Source organism: Periophthalmus magnuspinnatus, chromosome 5 (assembly GCF_009829125.3).
Source record: "Periophthalmus magnuspinnatus isolate fPerMag1 chromosome 5, fPerMag1.2.pri, whole genome shotgun sequence".
Lineage (NCBI taxonomy): Eukaryota > Metazoa > Chordata > Actinopteri > Gobiiformes > Gobiidae > Periophthalmus > Periophthalmus magnuspinnatus.
Window position 1 is genome coordinate 31,767,183 of NC_047130.1, and position 16,889 is coordinate 31,784,071.

Consider the following 16,889-nt stretch of genomic DNA (forward strand, 5'->3'; position numbering starts at 1 on the left):
ATCAGAAGACCTTGTGACGTGCCTTCAGAGTAAAGAGATTTACGGAAGATTATAATATTTTCAAGCTTAATAGATTTAATAGGTCAAGTTAAACTAAGAGTGAAGATATGATGTGTGAAGGGTAAAAGTTGACTAACACAGACTGTGGTTAAACTTTATACATAGCATTGTTAACACTTTTCATTAATTTTTCAGGAGACACACTGATTGTTGAAGAAGAGAAGAACAAACCAAAACCTCAGGATCATTCCACTGTGAACAAACCCCCTCGCCTAGACATCTCCCCTGTTCTAGCCCGTAGAGTGGTGCCCGCAGACAACTCCTGTCTTTTTACCAGTGTGTACTATGTGGTGGAAGGGGGCATGTATGACCCTGCTTGTGCCCCCGAAATGCGTCGCCTTATCGCACAGATTGTGTCCAGTGACCCTGACATGTACTCTGAAGCAGTCCTGGGAAAGACCAATGAGGAGTACTGTGCCTGGATCAAGCGTGACGATACTTGGGGAGGGGCAATTGAGGTGTCCATAATGTCCAAGTTTTACCAGTGTGAGATCTGCGTGGTGGACACTCAGACTGTGCGCGTGGACAGATTTGGCGAGGATGCCGGATATAACAAACGTGTGCTGCTAATCTATGACGGTATTCACTACGACCCTCTACAGAAAGAAACGCCCGGCTCAGATGCCCCGCCCCAGACTATCTTCTCAACCACAGACGACATAATCCTTGCACAAGCCCTCGAGCTGGCAGACGAAGCTCGCCGCAAGCGCCAGTTCACGGACGTTAACCGCTTTGCCCTGCGCTGCATGGTGTGTCAGACAGGCCTGGTAGGGCAGAAGGAGGCACGTGAGCATGCCAAGGAGACAGGCCACACCAACTTTGGAGAGGTGTGAAGTTCTCTTTAGTTTTCAGTACAACCGCCACTAACTCTGTGTTGACGTGTGACAGATTTTATGATACGTTTGCTTGTGTGATCCTCTACCTCACATTGTTCACCGAGTCCACAGTGTTCAGCCTCTGGTCTGTTCAGTATTCTACATTGCTACAAATGAATTAGGAAAACTCCATCATCAGTATTTTTTTAAGACCTAAGGATTATGAAATCTTTTCAAGAACACATTTTTCACTACCTGACTGATTACATACTGGAAGCAACAAATGACATGCAACTTTATCCTGTAACAGTTACACTCATTTAAGTCTTAAATTATAATATATTTTGCCTGTTTTGGGAAAATGTTATGTAGCAAACCCAACATTAACTTAGCATTAGAGATATCAGTGTACAAATTAGGGATGCAACAATATAAAATTGTTCGATATGGCCCTCACAACACAATACACTAGTGTGACTCAAAACACTGACAGTACTTCTCCAGCACATCTGGCAGATACAGGAAGAAAACAGCTCTCTAAAGGGGTAACACTATTACATCTGAAAATAGAAGATTTAATTTAATAATAAAATGTTATGTCTACTGATAATTAGCATAAAAAATAGAGGAAACATTTGCTTGTTTTAAAACTTATTGAAATCAGTTATCTTGACCTACGTATTGAATAAGGCAAAAACTGTATTGATGCATCCTTAGTATGAATACAGTGTTTAACTCAAATCAGTGAGGAAACACCTTTAGTGGTTGTCACCTTGGATCATGCCCTTTGACCAAAACTAGGTCGAAACAGCAAAAATAATGGTGCTTGGTACATTTTCTATTATTTTGTGGAACAAGTAAGCCTTTTATTTTTAGGCTTTCATCAACTACACACCCATTTCTTTACTAATGAAATACTTCTCTTAATTTTTGTCATGAAAAGTTACTTTTTCAGTGATGTATGTTATAACTCAGTACGCAACTATGACTTTTGCTTGTTGGTTAATACAGTTATTAGTAGTATGTTGAGTGTCCGGTATTTTTGTCTTAAGTGAAGCATGTTCACCTAACTACAACTGGCCTTGACAACACTGCAACGTGCACTTAAAAATCACAACTATTTAATGCTTGGGTGTCATCATGATAATGTACTGTACACTGTTGCCTCACCATGTGCATGACTGTGTGTGTGTGTGTGTGTGCTGCCAAAATGTAATGATTTTTGAGTGGTGATGAGTGAATAAAATAATATTAATACATTTTTTTTATTTGAATGTGAACTATAAACTATACAATTTCCCTATTCTGTTACTAATGTTGTTTTCTTACAATGGGTTAATTATTACAGTTCGAGGCTGTGGAAATAACAATGATAACAATGAATGTTCAACGCAGAGCACTACAAAACCACTGGAGTTACTTTATTCTGTGTTATTAAAAACTAGCGGGTGACGTTGTGTCAGGTGTTTTTGTATCAATATTTGGTTAAGAAAATAGATCCTTCTAACTGACATAATCTCAAATAAACACATTAAAAACAAGTAATTATGAAAAATTGTAATTTGACCTACTGTGTTCTTTCAATAAGCCATAGAAAACTTCATTACAATGAATAAGTGGGGATGATTTGTAATTGCCCGTTCGGATTTCACTGGTCATCATTGTGTAAGGCAGTATGATAAAATAAAACAATATATTAAGACCAAAAACAAAAAAGCTAGTTAATAATTTAATCCGTAGTAGTAGTGTCCCAGTGCGCGCCTCTTGTATTTAGCAGCACGGCGCGCTCTGATTGGCTGAACGTTTAGCGCACAGTCTTTGTGCAGGTGCAGTGTAGCGGTGTGCAGGAGCTGAGTCTGCGGACACTGAGGAGCACCTGAACAACTAACGGGACACAGGGAGGTGCGTACTAACATAATACAGTAGTGTTATATTGTAAATGTATTTCCCCTAGTTTGTTCACAGATTGTGGTAAAGTGCCAACGCCGCATATGTTTGTTTTACTTTATTTCAATAGACTAGCCTACATCATAACTGAAATACAGGCTTATGTGAATTCATCCCTTAGCAGGCAACATCCATGGCTAAAAGTTTTAGGATGAAAGACAAGATCAGTAAACTATTTCCTAGTGTTTTGATGCATGTCGTATAGACTACAATAAGCGTATACTCTAAATATTAAAGGTAATCTATTATTAGTATTTGAAACTGTTGCATAAGGTCTCTGATAGTTTGATCAGTCTTTTCCTGAAACTTTGATTATCAAGTAGTCATAATGAAAAAAGGACAAGGACAATAGACTGAAAATGTGAATTTGAACTTTTGTCCAGATAGAAATCTTCAACTTACTCAGTTGTTATTTTGTGGCAGGGATCAAATTTACATTTAAGTTTATTGTCAATGTGACTTGGACTTGTATCAAAAACCTTATGTAAGCATTACCAATCATTGCCAAGACAATACAACCCAAACTGTGATAATGATAATGATGTACCGATACTTTCCATTGCATTGATCGCAGAGATTTATAGACTGTTCTAGATGATAAACGATCCCATTCAGATGCTGAAAATACTTCTCCATTGTTTATTTATTCATTTTTATTCCTTGCAGTGTTTTACCTCAATTTTAAACTTAAAAATTATGGGCTAATTTATTACAAAAATTATTTGGCAACAATAAGTATGCCTACAGTGCAACTCATGCAAAACTGTAGTCCACTATACTGGGCTATTATGAAAACTACTGACTACAACTTTTCTTTCTATTGTATCTATACAGTGTATTACTACACCATCAAAAGGTCCCTTTACAATTTACTCTAATTGAGTGAGCTGGAGTAGTAAAAGAGCATGGCCAGATGAGCAGCTATCGTGTATCCTGCCATATATTTGAGCAGATTATTTATCGCGCCCTCCACTACCTCCTGAAACTGATCCCATTCAGGAAGATTAGGAGTGGCATGTGTGCTGTAATCCGAGTCACATGTAGAAGGAGGACTAGTGAGAAGGAGATCTGTCAGAAACACGTTTAAACAATGACACTCATTCAGGGAGGCTCAGACAGAGAGCACAACATGGTACAATTCACTTTTAAGATTATACTATAGTCTATAACTTAAATGTACACTATGTAACCCTTCTCATAGAGGATCTGGTATGTGTTTGCTTTGAATGTTCCAGTATATCATTTAATTTTTCTCCATGGAAACAAGAAAGTGATGCCAAGTTATAGATCAAAACAATGGAGAGGTGTGCCCACTCCCAGTAAAAATACATGTTTTCTAAGGTATTTTTGAGCAATAAAAAATGGCAATTGAATAAATGTGATATTGTGGAACATTCCAGGCAAAACAATGACATGTCAATGGGGGCAAGCAGGTGAAGGACTTTGTTTCAAAAGGTTGTATGTAAAATTGTATTCATGTTTAACAGATAAAGGGATTTCATCATTTGTGCATCTATCGTCTGGTGAAGAGGGGTAGTAAGATGCCCAAAAGTGACACATGGCCGGGAGGCACTGGACTGGAGGCCATGCCCGGCATCGACAGCTCAGGCAGCTGCGACAGTGTCCTGAGCACCAACTCAGGATTTGTAAGTATTGGAAAACATTATATTTTTAACATTATATTTTTTTTATACAGTTAAAATAACCAATATAAGTTATAAGTACTTTAACATACGACAGGTTTTCATGTTTTTCTCGTTATATTGGTGGGGTAGTATATGAGGTGAACTTTATCTTAAATTTTACATCAGTTAACTGTGAAGAAAAGGTTGAAAATGATCACACCGAGTAGTAAAAGCCTCATGTCAGCAATATAAAATACAAATACAATTCAAATATGGAATTACCTAACAAATATCACATCTGCTGCACATATCCAACCAGGAACTGAAATTGTAAACACCAAATTTTAAGCAAAATCTAATTATATATATATATATATATATATATATATATATATATATATATATATATATATAAAACTTGTCATATAAATCACGGCCAATGCATTATGTAAATCACAGACTGGATGCAAAGTAGCAACTTTATATATTTTACATTTCATTTTGCTTATTTCAGAGTGATGACAGCCTGGAGTACCTCTCTGCTGAGGAGAAGGCCTGTCTCATGTTTTTGGAGGAGACCATTGACTCACTGGACACAGAAGATGACAGTGGACTCTCTAATGATGAGACTGAACAAAAACCATGTCCTGAAACTGTGGCCAGCAAACAGGCCAAACTGACTGCCCATTTCAACCAAAGCCCAATCAAGAGTGAGTGAATACAGCGGCCTCCAGGGCTGCAACTGACAATTATTTTAGTTGTCGACTAGTCAGCGAATATTTATTTGATTAGTCTACCAACCAAATGATTATTTATACTGCACATTGAGATAAAGATTTTAACTAATATTGACCAAATAAAGATTAAAATATGGTGACTGAAGGCTTCGAGAGAGAGAATATTTAGGAATTACTCAAGTTGTTCTATTATACAGTCTATGGTTTAGACTCTGTTTAGTCAAGATAGCAATTACCATTATCAAAATACAATTGCGACTAGTCACAATGATTATATTATTCAAATTGTGCTGCAACCCTAGGGACCTCTGATTTATAAAACACAGGATATAGTGTTTCACGATTCTTTTCTGTTTTTTCAGGTGAGGACAGAGAAATCACCAAGCACGCTGTCAAAATTAATGTTGACAAAAATCTACCAAGCTACCTTGTTCCTACACCCTTTGTCATTGCGAACAGCACTCAGCCATCTACAGCTAAACCAAGTGTTGCTCCAAAAAAGAACAAAGTCTCAAAACCTACACGCAATATTTCGGATAAAGAAATTAATCCTAAAATCCCCCAGAGTGCAGAGCCTCCTCCAGTCCCCTTAGAAGTCAATGTAATCATTCCTCCTAAAATGCAACAGCACTCTGGCAAAGCAGTGGACAGTTCTTTACAAAGAGGCCCTCTGTCCTATGATGCACTGGTTTACTTGAGGAAGAATGCATCGGAAAAGAAAACACCATTATGTCCTTCAGTGGATCATACCATAGAGTCTGTTCCCCAGGACACCGCTACTGGATCTGTTCAGAGTAATATATCAAGATTTGACCGGTTTCACCCTGAGTTCTCCCAGTCAAGGACCATTCCCCCTGCAGTGCCTCCCAAACCAAAAAAGACACCCACTAACTCCAAGACAAAAACTCAATCCGATTTAGTTTCAAGTCATTCCTTCAGTATCAAGCGCACACCAAATCCAGAAACTGTGCGACAAGAAGCTTTGCAGAAACTGGGCCTCATCAAAGAATCGAATGAAGCAACTCTACCTACATCAGGACCAAAAGTTCAAAATAGTCTGGACTCAGCTACCAGCAAATTTGTCAAATCTCCAACTAACAATAACCCAATGAGAAGCCCTTCATTCTGTGTTACTCGTTTGCCCCCAGAGCCCAAGAGCAGGGGTCTACAGAGCAGTGCTAGCTTCCATCATTCAACCCGACCCAATCAGTCGTCTGTATCACCTAATAATCAAACCAGTAGACTGAGAAATGGTCCACAAAACAACTACAGGAGCGAACCACACCATCTTGACCAATCTGAGCCAGTGAAAGGTGTTAACACTGCCCAGTCTGCAACCCCTAAAGCAACTAGTGCAGTGGGCTACACGGTGATGGTGGTCCCCGGGATGGGTGCTGACAGGAGGGAGGCACTGAGGAAGCTAGGGCTGCTCAAAGACTGAATGAAATAAAGACGTTGACTGTTTGCATGGAGTGGGCTCAGGAGGAGTCTAGCAGATTAAAGGATTTAAGGAGAATTTAGCACTTGGCACTTTGGCATTGGCATAGTAAAACCAAGAGGATTAGAAAAGGCAAATATACACACAAATAAATTCTAAGGATTTATAATATGGAAAAAGGTATTTGATTAGTATTGGAATTGTACATAACTTTGTTTTGGTGGTAAAAAGTAGGGCTATAATTGCTAGGTTAAAAGCACACCAGCAGGCATCAGGTAGAACATGCATATAGTGATATAAGTTTACAAAGCTTTTTTCTAATGGCATTTTAATATATTTTATATGTGTTGAAAGTATGTTTTTAAGTATTGATCTTTTTATCTTATTGTTCTGATTTTCTTGTACTGCTCTGCTACTTCATAGTTTATCAATAATGTGTAGTAGTATTTTCATTAATAACTCACAAAGTGCCTTCTACAGAAAGCATGCAATGTCTTAGATTTGTTGCTGGATAAATTGCACTGATGTTTGCATTCCTGAGATAAAAAGTTTAGTTTAACACAACCAATTGCTTAAAATAACAGTTTTGATGAATGTGGCCTCAATAATGTTTGGCTTTGTTGTGTAGACTGCTTATCTGCGTAGAGATGATTTGCTTTACCTGCATTGTCCGGTATGTATTAAACTTTATTACAACTGTTTTATTGCTCAAAATACAAGATGACTTGTAACGCGAATTGGTGTCCTCCACAAGAAATGTTACACCATATATACATATTATAATTATTATACAATAAATAAATAAATATATATGATATATATAATAAATAAACTATACACACACACACACAAACATATATATATATATATATATATATATATATATATATATATATATATATATATATATAGTGCATAAACAATGCACCATGTATATGTATGTATAATATATACATGTATATATATATATACACAATGTATAGCCCTGTGATGATGCAGTTGCCCTTCCTGTAAACCTCCAGAGTATCAGTCATACTACTACTCATCTTACCGTCCACATACTGCTCATTTTACAGTCGACTCAAGTGATGCAGCCCACTCAGCGATTCTGTCATTATCTGATTATACTCAGTCCCCATGCCCTCTTTGTGAACTTACACCATTGCTTTCCTTTTCTTTATATCCTCTATTGTTAATTCCCTCTACTGAAAGAGTTTATGTAACAGTCTTAATGGGACCAATGATTGTGTGGGTGAATGATTAGCTTTAGCACAGATGATTTGTGTAGCTAGCGGGATAGATCGGTTGGGGGCTCGTGTGACAGGCAGTGTCTGTGTCTACTGTGTCCACATTCAAGCCAATAACGGTGTCACGTTTTGAAACTGAGAACGTCAAGCCACATCAAACAATGGACAAAGAAATCAGGCCACATGTGATACTTGGCCTCTGCTCTTGTACGAAAAGGACTGATGGGGAATCAAACCTTTAAGGAAGGAACTGATTTCTTTCAAAATTGGAAGTTATTCAACTCATGTAATAAATGTAAGGGGATAATGAAAAAATGTTGATGGGGCACTACTTATTAGATGTTCTTTATACATCCAATTATAATAAACATAAATATCCAACCCAATCAGTATACTAGGTCAATGAGTAAAATACATGATGATGTAAAAATATCAATTACTATACCTACCATATCATATTTTACATTTGTGTTAAAATGCTTTATGAAGCTTGCATGTAATGCACACCTGTAACTTAGACAACACAGGTCGTGTGTCAAGCTGTGAAGTCTGTTGGACTGTTTTGTCAAGGCGACAGGCTCCACCCTTTTGTGAAAAAAGCGAATAGTGTGTAGACCATCCATTTTATTTTATTAGACAGACCACATGTAAATACATATGTACATTGTCTTTTTATTCATTTTTCATTTTTTTAGGTCATTACTAACAAAGAGTACAAATTTTGCATAAAAATTCATTTCAAATACTACTCAGTTTATTGTCAAATGAAATAATGCATAGGCAAATTTGGACTGTGTGCAGGTGATCATGTGACATAATTCAAGAAATATTTATAGAAAGATTTAAATTTGAGACTTGCCCTTTTTCCGTCTGATTTTACCATTTGAAACAGAAACATCCAGGGACTCCAGACGAAAGGGGCGGGGCATCACAGAGTCTGGGCTTATAGACACGTTCACAGGTGAGCTGCTCAGACTCAGGTGAGACATCCCATTATAGAGCGCAGAGGAGTGGATGACTGGAGACGACACAGATTATTCAAGTTAACATTGTAGGTAAACAGTGGCTTGTATAGAAGTGACATACTGTATAAAAGTAAATGTTAAATAATAATAAACATTCAAAATGTGCACTGTGTAACTTTTCTGGTGAATAATTTGCCACCTCTTTGTCTTAGGTCATTACTTTCCCTGGAATGTTTCACAATATTGCATTCTTCTTCTTCTCTGTAATAGTATTTTTTCCAACTTATTTTAAACAAAAACACTTAGTGAAATAAATACAAACTTGATACATTTACAGCAATGCTATTCTGTGGTACACTCTAAGGAAACCAATGACCTAAGGAGAGAATCACATCCATGAATAGAGCCAGGTGACAGACCCCCACCAGTACTCAGTGTGTACGAGTTTACAGCATTCTCTCAACATCTCAGACTTGTGATATAGGTGTCCCACAGGGCTCTGTTCTTGGGCTGTTGTTCAACATCTATATTAACGATCTTCCATCGATGTGTGGGGATGTGGAAGTCCAAATGTATGTGGATGACAACTCTATTTATGTGCATGGAAATGATGCCACTTATGTGGCTGCCAAACTCTGACATTATGACAAAAATTGCTGATTGGCTTGAGTCTGCATCTCTTACTTTAAATGTTAATGAAACAATGGCAATGTATTTTCCAAAAACAAAAAATCTAAATCTTTCCCATGCATCATTGAGAAAAACAAGCAAATCAACGTTGTGGAGGAATTTAAATATTTTTAAGTGTTGTGTTGGATCCAATATTTGGGCTCAAAAAGCACATCAAAAAATGTATAACACTGTGAAATACAATGTGTCTGTCTTTAGACACATTCAAAATACCTACTGAACTATGATACAGCAAATGTTTATCTGGATGCCATGATCATTTCTCATATGAACTAATGCATTTCCAGTTGGTCTCAAGCAAGCAAGACATTAAAATCACTAAAATCTCTGTAAAATCAGGCATTAAAAGTGCTAAACAAGAAACCACTAAAGCATCATCATTGTCAAATTCTTACGAAATATAAAATGTTAAACTAACAGCTTTCTCATACAAGGGAATTCAAGAATGAAACAAGCTCCCAGACAGACTGAAACTCTCCTCTGACCTGAGGGACTTCTCTTATAATGTTAGTAAAGTCCTTTTAGAGAGTCAGCATTGTCAACACTGACTGATTTGTATGCGGTAGCTTATATGGTAATTTTTTTACATAATCTTTGAGTAATTTTAAATGTGGAAAAGTGGAGTGTGATGCCTTTAAATGAAAGAATGGGAGAATGCATGGTTTGATTGTAAATGGATGCATGCTTAGATGTATTTTAATTGTTTGTAACCTGCCCCTGGATTGCAGACAGAAACTAAATCTGCTGGAAAGCATTTCTTCTTTTATGAGATGAATGTGTTTGCATATGGGCCCAGTTAAAATAAACCAATAAACTAAACTAAACAGAAAAGTTACATAATACATATAGTAATAGCAGATTTGACCTTAACCCTTACCATGTCCCTTGCTTGGTTCACCCCCAAGCAGCTGAGCTGTTCTTTTGGATTTGAAGTAACTGTTGGCGATGTTCTCACTGTCACTGCGGTTGAGCATTTCTTTGTACCTGTCCTCTTCCTCCTGCTCAAAACAGAACTCTGGTAGGACATCTGCAAATGGCAGCATTCAGTTTATATATTGCATAAACTTACTTCTTCATAATCTGCAGAAGACCCTCTACCAGTTGGCAGTTTTTGAGGGACAGCTATAAACAGAAAGTGAATATATAAAGAAGTAAGATAATACACTTTTCACTCAGTAAATAAACATATATACATATACATATATATATACATACATATATATATATACATATATATACATATACATATATATATATACATATATATATATATATATATACATATATATATACATATATATATACATATATATATATACATATACATATATATATATATATACATATACATATATATATATATATATACACATATACATATATATATGTATATGTATATGTATATGTATATATATATATATATGTATATACATATACATATATATATATATATATATATATATACATATACATATACATATACATATACATATACATATATATATATATATATATATATATATATATATATATATATATATATATATATATATATATATATATATATATATATATAAAAGGAAATAAGGTTTGGCTTTAAGGTTTAATTTAAGGCACTTTATTATGCGAATAGGGAAAAATATCCTCTGCATTTGACATGTGAATAAGACTGTACAAGTGTTACTGTCATTCATTTTAACAAAGAACTTACACAGGAGGACAGAGTTTGAGATAAAACTGCACCTGAATTGAAGAACACCACCAGAGGGTGCTCACGTGCCACTAGCGGTACACAAAGGCTAGCACATTTTGAGAACCACTGTTCTAAATCAAACGTCTCTATTGACAAAGTGGTTAATGGGCTTGTCTTTCTGCATAAACATGTGTAAAAAGTCTCTATGTACCTATGTTTCAGAATGAAGAGCAGAAATTAACAGAAGAAGATGATCAAACCTGAAGGTAGTGTTGTTTTCTGCACCATGACCTCTGGCAGCCTCCAGGTGGCACTTTCCTCATCCCAAATTGCTTCTTTTTTCAGGCGGTCCAAGTTACTATAGTTACAGTCCCTCCTCACCAATTGCACCATGCGCTCCAGCAGACTCTGCATGAGCTGCCCATCCCGTTCTAGTCGGCGGATAGTGGCCAAATAGTCATCCCTCTCCACTTCAAACTCTCCCTGCAAGTCACGGATTTCCAGTTTTGCTGCTTTGAGCTGAGAGAAACAACAAAGTATATTAGAGAATCTATTAAGTCTTTCTTCTACTTCAAATAAACTACAAAACTGAATTGAGTAATTGAATGTGGATGTTTTCTTTCTGGCAGATGATTTGCAGTAGTAAGTGATAAGATAAGAAAACCTGAAAACCTTATCTGTCCCAAAAGAATAGAATAGAATAGAATGCATTTATTGTTACTATACACATGTACAACACCATACACATGCACAGCAAGATTAAAAGCATCTCACCCTCCAATACAGACAGACATGGGACACTACAACACAATATAACTAAGATAGCTAGCAAAATTGAGAAATTATAGTGTTGCAAAACAAAGTTCAAGAACAGCAATGGAATAGAAATATGCAATCCAAATAAATAATTATTAACTATAGATTTGAATCTAACAACACTGTGCAAGTAGAGCAAAGACACAATCTAACTTTATTTTATTACTGGGCAGTTCATATATTGGTAAAACTAACCAGCTGTAGTATTACTCACTTTTCCCTGAACTTTGACCAGCATTTGGCTTTTAGCATGAACCTCCTCCTGAATGGAGTTGTAGACGTTAAAGAGCACATTTTCACTCTCCTCGCTGTTCTCGGACAGTGCCTGGATGAGCTGGACTTGCCTTTGGTCGGCAATTTTTTTCCTCTGTTGATGCCTCCACCTCAGCTCCTGGTTTCGGACCTGTTCTCCTCCAACCACAGCCTGTTCAAGCTGCTGCAGCCTGGAGGGATGTCACATGGTCAAATGTTATGATTATTCTGAGAAGAAATAATGCCTTTGTATAAAACAGTACAGACTTTTAATCATTTAACACAAATTCTAATTTCTTCCTCCAAAGTCTCCGCTCCAAACGTCATTCTTTTACTGAGAGTAAGCTATAGACAAATAAATATTTGCAAGTATAATAACCATACCAAATATAATTTAAAAATGTATAATCTAAAAAGTAATAATAAAAAATAATGAGTGACCTTTCTATAATGTCTTTTTGGTCGGCAGATTGTCCTGACACTCCAGATGACTCTGTGAGCTTCTCTACATCTGAAACAGTTACATCCCCCACAGTCTGATCCACCATAGTACATTGGCTTTTAGCTCCTTTCTAATAGAAAAACCAAGAACAGTATTGCAATCATTCAGTACTAATCATTAAAGCGTAAGAGGAACAGTTTATAATGTCAGAGGTACCGTGTTGTTACTGTTGGGCTCTGCCTTATGTGAATCCTCTTCAACAGAATTGTGCTTGCTGGAACTCACTAATTTAAACATTAATCATTATGTAGTTGATGTTTATATTTGTGTGGTCAACTGTAATGCATTTAAACAAAAATAGAAATTGTTTTGCAAAAGTATTATGCTAAGTAAAACAGTTAAGATGGTTTTCATGCAACAAAATATACATATTCATAGTCTTATTAGTTTTCTTTTAGGCAGGCAACTTTATGTCAGACAGCTTTAAGTGAGATGTATTTACAATGATATATTCAAATATTATTGTTATATACTATTGGTGCCAATATTACTCACTGCTGTCACCAAATCTGTCTTAAGCCTACTAACAAAGCAATCCCACAAGCCAAAATATTAAAGTAAATTGTGTGTGCGTGTGTGTATATATATATATATATATATATATATATATATATATATATATATATATATATATATATATATATATATATATATAATGTTCTAAAAACTAACAACTGTGTCAGACAATACAGATTTTGTCCTACCATTATCTGGTTTAGAGCTCCCCCTGGTGGATTGAGCCTTTTCCAGATCAGACAGCTTTGATTCATAGGACAATCTTAACGCAGCAATGTCTTCCTGTAGCTTTGCCTTGGATTCTTGCTCTGCATTGTACTCAGCCTGCAACTTGGCAAGCCTCCCCTCATAGTTCTGCAGTGAAAGGAGCACAGAGATCCATAAATCACCTGCTCTTACTGAGTACATGTAGAGGTGTGGAGTGTGTGAACAGCAAAAGTTTAAATGCCTCCTTAATCTTCTCTTTCTCAGCTTCTGTTTCGCTGGAGAGGGGCCTTGAAGAGACTGGAGACGCCCCAGACTGAGCAGTCAACAGAGCTGCAAAATAATCAAGCACAACACATAATAATTAAAGTAACTTTCTGAGGATAGTTACATGTTATGCCATACTGTGGAAGATAGCAGCCAAAGGAAAAGCATTTCCATGGAAACACGAAGGCCGTGCCCCTCCTCAAAGTCAGGTTTGTGGGGATGCAAGCCCACTGACAGTATGGATGCATGTTTTTTATTCAGTGCAATAAAAAACATCCATATATTTTATTAGTTATCTACTTATTTTAGTCTATATCTACTGTAGGGCTTTAATAATCACACTATTTTGAATCTCATATTGACTATTCTACTCTACATTAGTACTTACTTGACAAGTTAGTTGTTCCCAGCTGACCCGAGACAATTGCTTTTAACTTCTTGATCTCCTCTTGATACTGTCTAAGCAGGGCATCTTTTGGGTCCTCGTTGATCCTCGGCTTGTTCTGAATGCACTTGGCCCTGTTTGCATATCTCAGCGTGCTCAGTGTCTCCTCGTAGTTGTAGTCGGCAGGTGACAGACAGGCGATCATCAGGGTGCGTGTGTTACCCCCGAGAGAGTCCTGGAGCAGTCGGGTGAGTTTGGAATCTCTGTAGGGGATGTACTTGGAGCGCCCGTCCACCAGAGCAGAGATGACATTACCCAGAGCAGACAAAGACAGGTTGATCTTGGTTGCTTCCCGGAGACGCTCGCCTGTAGCTCCAGTTTTGGACTGGCGTTCACTTCCTGCCAGGTCCACTAGGTTAAGTTTACCTGCTCGGAGATGGTCGTGTCCATTGCCATCTGAGAGGAGATGTAAATACTGGTCAATTTAAGTTAATTAATACTCAGGAAATACAGAAAATGTATTGTTTTTTTTTCTGAATCAAACCAATATAAGACTGAATACATTTACACAGATGGAAGAAAATAAAAGTAGAATTTAGTGCATTCTTTGAGAAAAATCAAATCAATTCCAACCTATTTTGAAAGACACAAAAGTCTAAATAATTGCAAAATCACTTAATTTTAAATTAATCAAAAGTTAAAGTTTACTTTCCTTGTGAGATGAAATCTATAAAGTCTATTATTTCTACCACTGATCCCATTTCTGTGTGTGACTAATAAACCTGTGCTGCAGATCTCCAAATGGATGGTGAAGATGGAGTGGGACCTAGATGAGTCTTTGTTCATCAGAGTGTAGCCCACAGCTCTGTTCCTCCAGCCCTGCTCCAGGATGCCCTCACACTCTCCCACGCTGTGCACTGTGTGCATGGAGAGATCCCGAACGTACACACCACGCTCAGGGTGCTCCTTCAGCTAAAACACATATCATGTTATTGTCACACAGCAACTAAGGTGACAAATGATGTTTGAATCAGGTCTGGGTCAAGGTTTATTACTGTAGCAACATTAAACAAGTACATTGGCAAATTCACATAATTTGGCATTTTTTGTTTGAAGAGAAATATATAAATCAATGTCAAGTGATGTGCTTTAATATGCATTTTAGTTTATTAAAATTGTATAGAAATTATTCTATTACAGTTTAAAGGTTATGCAAAATCCCCAAAACTTACCTCCAATTTATTCTTGATTTCACTTCCTAAAAGATCCCTTATTTCTTCATTGTATATCTCCAAGTATGAAGCTCTCACCAGGAATTTAGTATTTTCGGTACACTAGATTAGATAAAGAAATGTATTAACCATGTTTTTGGATTGGTTTAGCATGATCACAGTCATCATGTCACATAGGCCTACTTGTATAGTTTCAAAGATGTGCTCAAAAGCCCGTGGAATGACGCCTCTCTGACTTGCTGGTACTGGTGTGCCCTGCATAGTGAAGGATTTGCCACTTCCAGTTTGGCCATAGGCAAATATTGTACCATTGTAGCCTTCAGTGACACCCTATGTGCAGAAAATAAGAAAAAATGACCTGTTAAAGGAGCATTATGTAACATTTTGGTTAGAGGGTATGGAACCTGCTCATCCCCATGGAGATGTTATTGCTTTGCCTGGAATGTTTCACATGGAATTAAACTTATGCCACCGGGCCAATTAAGTTACAGGTCAGATCTGTGGAGAGGTGACTCCACACACAGTAGGAATGCATATTTTTCAGTGAGCAATTAAAAACATCAGTAACCTAAATGAATAAGCACAAGACAGACACATTTAATGCCATACTGTGGAAACGTCCAGGCTAAACAATAAAAACTCAATGCAGACAAGCAGATGGCTGATTCCTCACCAAAAAAGTGACATTTTGCACCTTTAAGAGAGCGTTGGCTAAATAATGAGCCATCTACACGCCAAGGTGTCCAGTGGCAGCTTGGTTTTGTCATTATAGCTAATTACAACCTCACCTCGACCAAAGGATAGGCGATCTCGTTGTACATTTGCTCAGTGGTGTGGTCGGTGAAGTAGGTCCCATCAAAAGTGAACTGTTTGGGGGGCTCATCCGCTGCTCCGGGCTTTTCTATAAAACACTGGCAGCGCTCTAGATCCATGGACAGCACCATCTTGGACTGGAGAGCCTTTTCCCGGTCATTCAGCGGTCGACTGCGGACAACCACTTTGACAGACTCGGACCCCATCTCGCTCCGGTCAAACCAAAAAGCCCCAGAAAGTTAAAAAAACAAACTATTTGCATTCCTATAAAGCTGTCCCCAGTGAAATTACTGACTAAGATAGAATTGCAATAAGACAGAAAAGGCAACGCGCCGGTCATTCTCTTGTACTCACGGCGTTAGTAAATCGCTTAGCAACCGTAAAAGTCTTACGTCTTACGCGCACACCTGCACGCATACCTGCACGCACAGGTGAGGGACTACAGTGCAGTGATCCCATTTGGCCTGTTCTTCGTCATCATAAGTTCAGATTGACAATTACCAATTCATACAGAAATAGGCCTACACATAGTACTATAATAGGCCTAAACATAGCACTATAATAGGCCTAAACAGAGTACTATAATAGGCTTACACATAATATAACTTTTGTGAAGCACTTGTGACTATAGTTTAGAAAAGTGCTAGGCCTAAATAAAGCCAATATGAAATTTCTTAATTGTTTA

At 37.2% G+C, this 16,889-nt stretch overlaps 3 protein-coding genes across 4 annotated transcripts in view; 2 read left to right on the top strand and 1 right to left on the bottom strand.

The window, feature by feature from the left end:
• Nucleotides 1-2,406, top strand: part of yod1 (YOD1 deubiquitinase) — a 132,629-nt gene extending 130,223 nt beyond the window's left edge. Inside the window, exon 3 of one of the 2 annotated variants that reach the window (XM_055222134.1) lies at nucleotides 196-1,428. In XM_055222134.1, coding sequence (XP_055078109.1) covers nucleotides 196-893 — 698 coding nt within the window. In that variant the 3' untranslated portion in view covers nucleotides 894-1,428. Of the gene's footprint in view, nucleotides 1-195 lie in introns of both variants that reach the window. The other variant, XM_033966414.2, reaches the window with a different exon arrangement.
• Nucleotides 2,407-2,759: 353 nt separating this feature from the next.
• zgc:158258 (uncharacterized protein LOC791186 homolog) lies at nucleotides 2,760-6,771 on the top strand. The gene is made up of 4 exons (XM_055222131.1): nucleotides 2,760-2,777; nucleotides 4,352-4,468; nucleotides 4,962-5,157; nucleotides 5,547-6,771. The coding sequence occupies exons 2-4, from the start codon at nucleotides 4,364-4,366 to the stop codon at nucleotides 6,623-6,625; spliced, it is 1,380 nt and encodes a 459-aa protein (XP_055078106.1). The 5' UTR covers nucleotides 2,760-2,777; nucleotides 4,352-4,363; the 3' UTR covers nucleotides 6,626-6,771.
• A 1,904-nt stretch (nucleotides 6,772-8,675) lies between these two features.
• Nucleotides 8,676-16,410, bottom strand: kif17 (kinesin family member 17). The gene is made up of 14 exons (XM_055222017.1): nucleotides 16,180-16,410; nucleotides 15,575-15,721; nucleotides 15,392-15,493; nucleotides 14,942-15,131; nucleotides 14,163-14,615; nucleotides 13,752-13,840; nucleotides 13,492-13,657; nucleotides 12,944-13,011; nucleotides 12,727-12,857; nucleotides 12,248-12,476; nucleotides 11,478-11,736; nucleotides 10,594-10,646; nucleotides 10,402-10,525; nucleotides 8,676-8,887 (listed from the first exon to the last, which is right to left on the bottom strand). Exons 1-14 carry the CDS (start codon nucleotides 16,408-16,410, stop codon nucleotides 8,712-8,714), a joined length of 2,418 nt encoding a protein of 805 aa, XP_055077992.1. The 3' UTR covers nucleotides 8,676-8,711.
• Between the last annotated feature and the right edge of the window lie 479 nt (nucleotides 16,411-16,889).

Coding starts and splice junctions, on each gene's coding strand:
- zgc:158258 (XM_055222131.1), top strand. CDS start 4,364: ATGCCCAAAAGTGACACATGGCCGGGAGGCACTGGACTGGAGGCCATG. Junction 4,469..4,961: donor TGAGCACCAACTCAGGATTT/GTAAGTATTGGA, acceptor TGCTTATTTCAG/AGTGATGACAGCCTGGAGTA. Junction 5,158..5,546: donor CAACCAAAGCCCAATCAAGA/GTGAGTGAATAC, acceptor CTGTTTTTTCAG/GTGAGGACAGAGAAATCACC.
- kif17 (XM_055222017.1), bottom strand. CDS start 16,410: ATGGGGTCCGAGTCTGTCAAAGTGGTTGTCCGCAGTCGACCGCTGAAT. Junction 15,722..16,179: donor TCGCCTATCCTTTGGTCGAG/GTGAGGTTGTAA, acceptor TTCTGCACATAG/GGTGTCACTGAAGGCTACAA. Junction 13,841..14,162: donor GGGAACAACTAACTTGTCAA/GTAAGTACTAAT, acceptor ATTATTTTGCAG/CTCTGTTGACTGCTCAGTCT.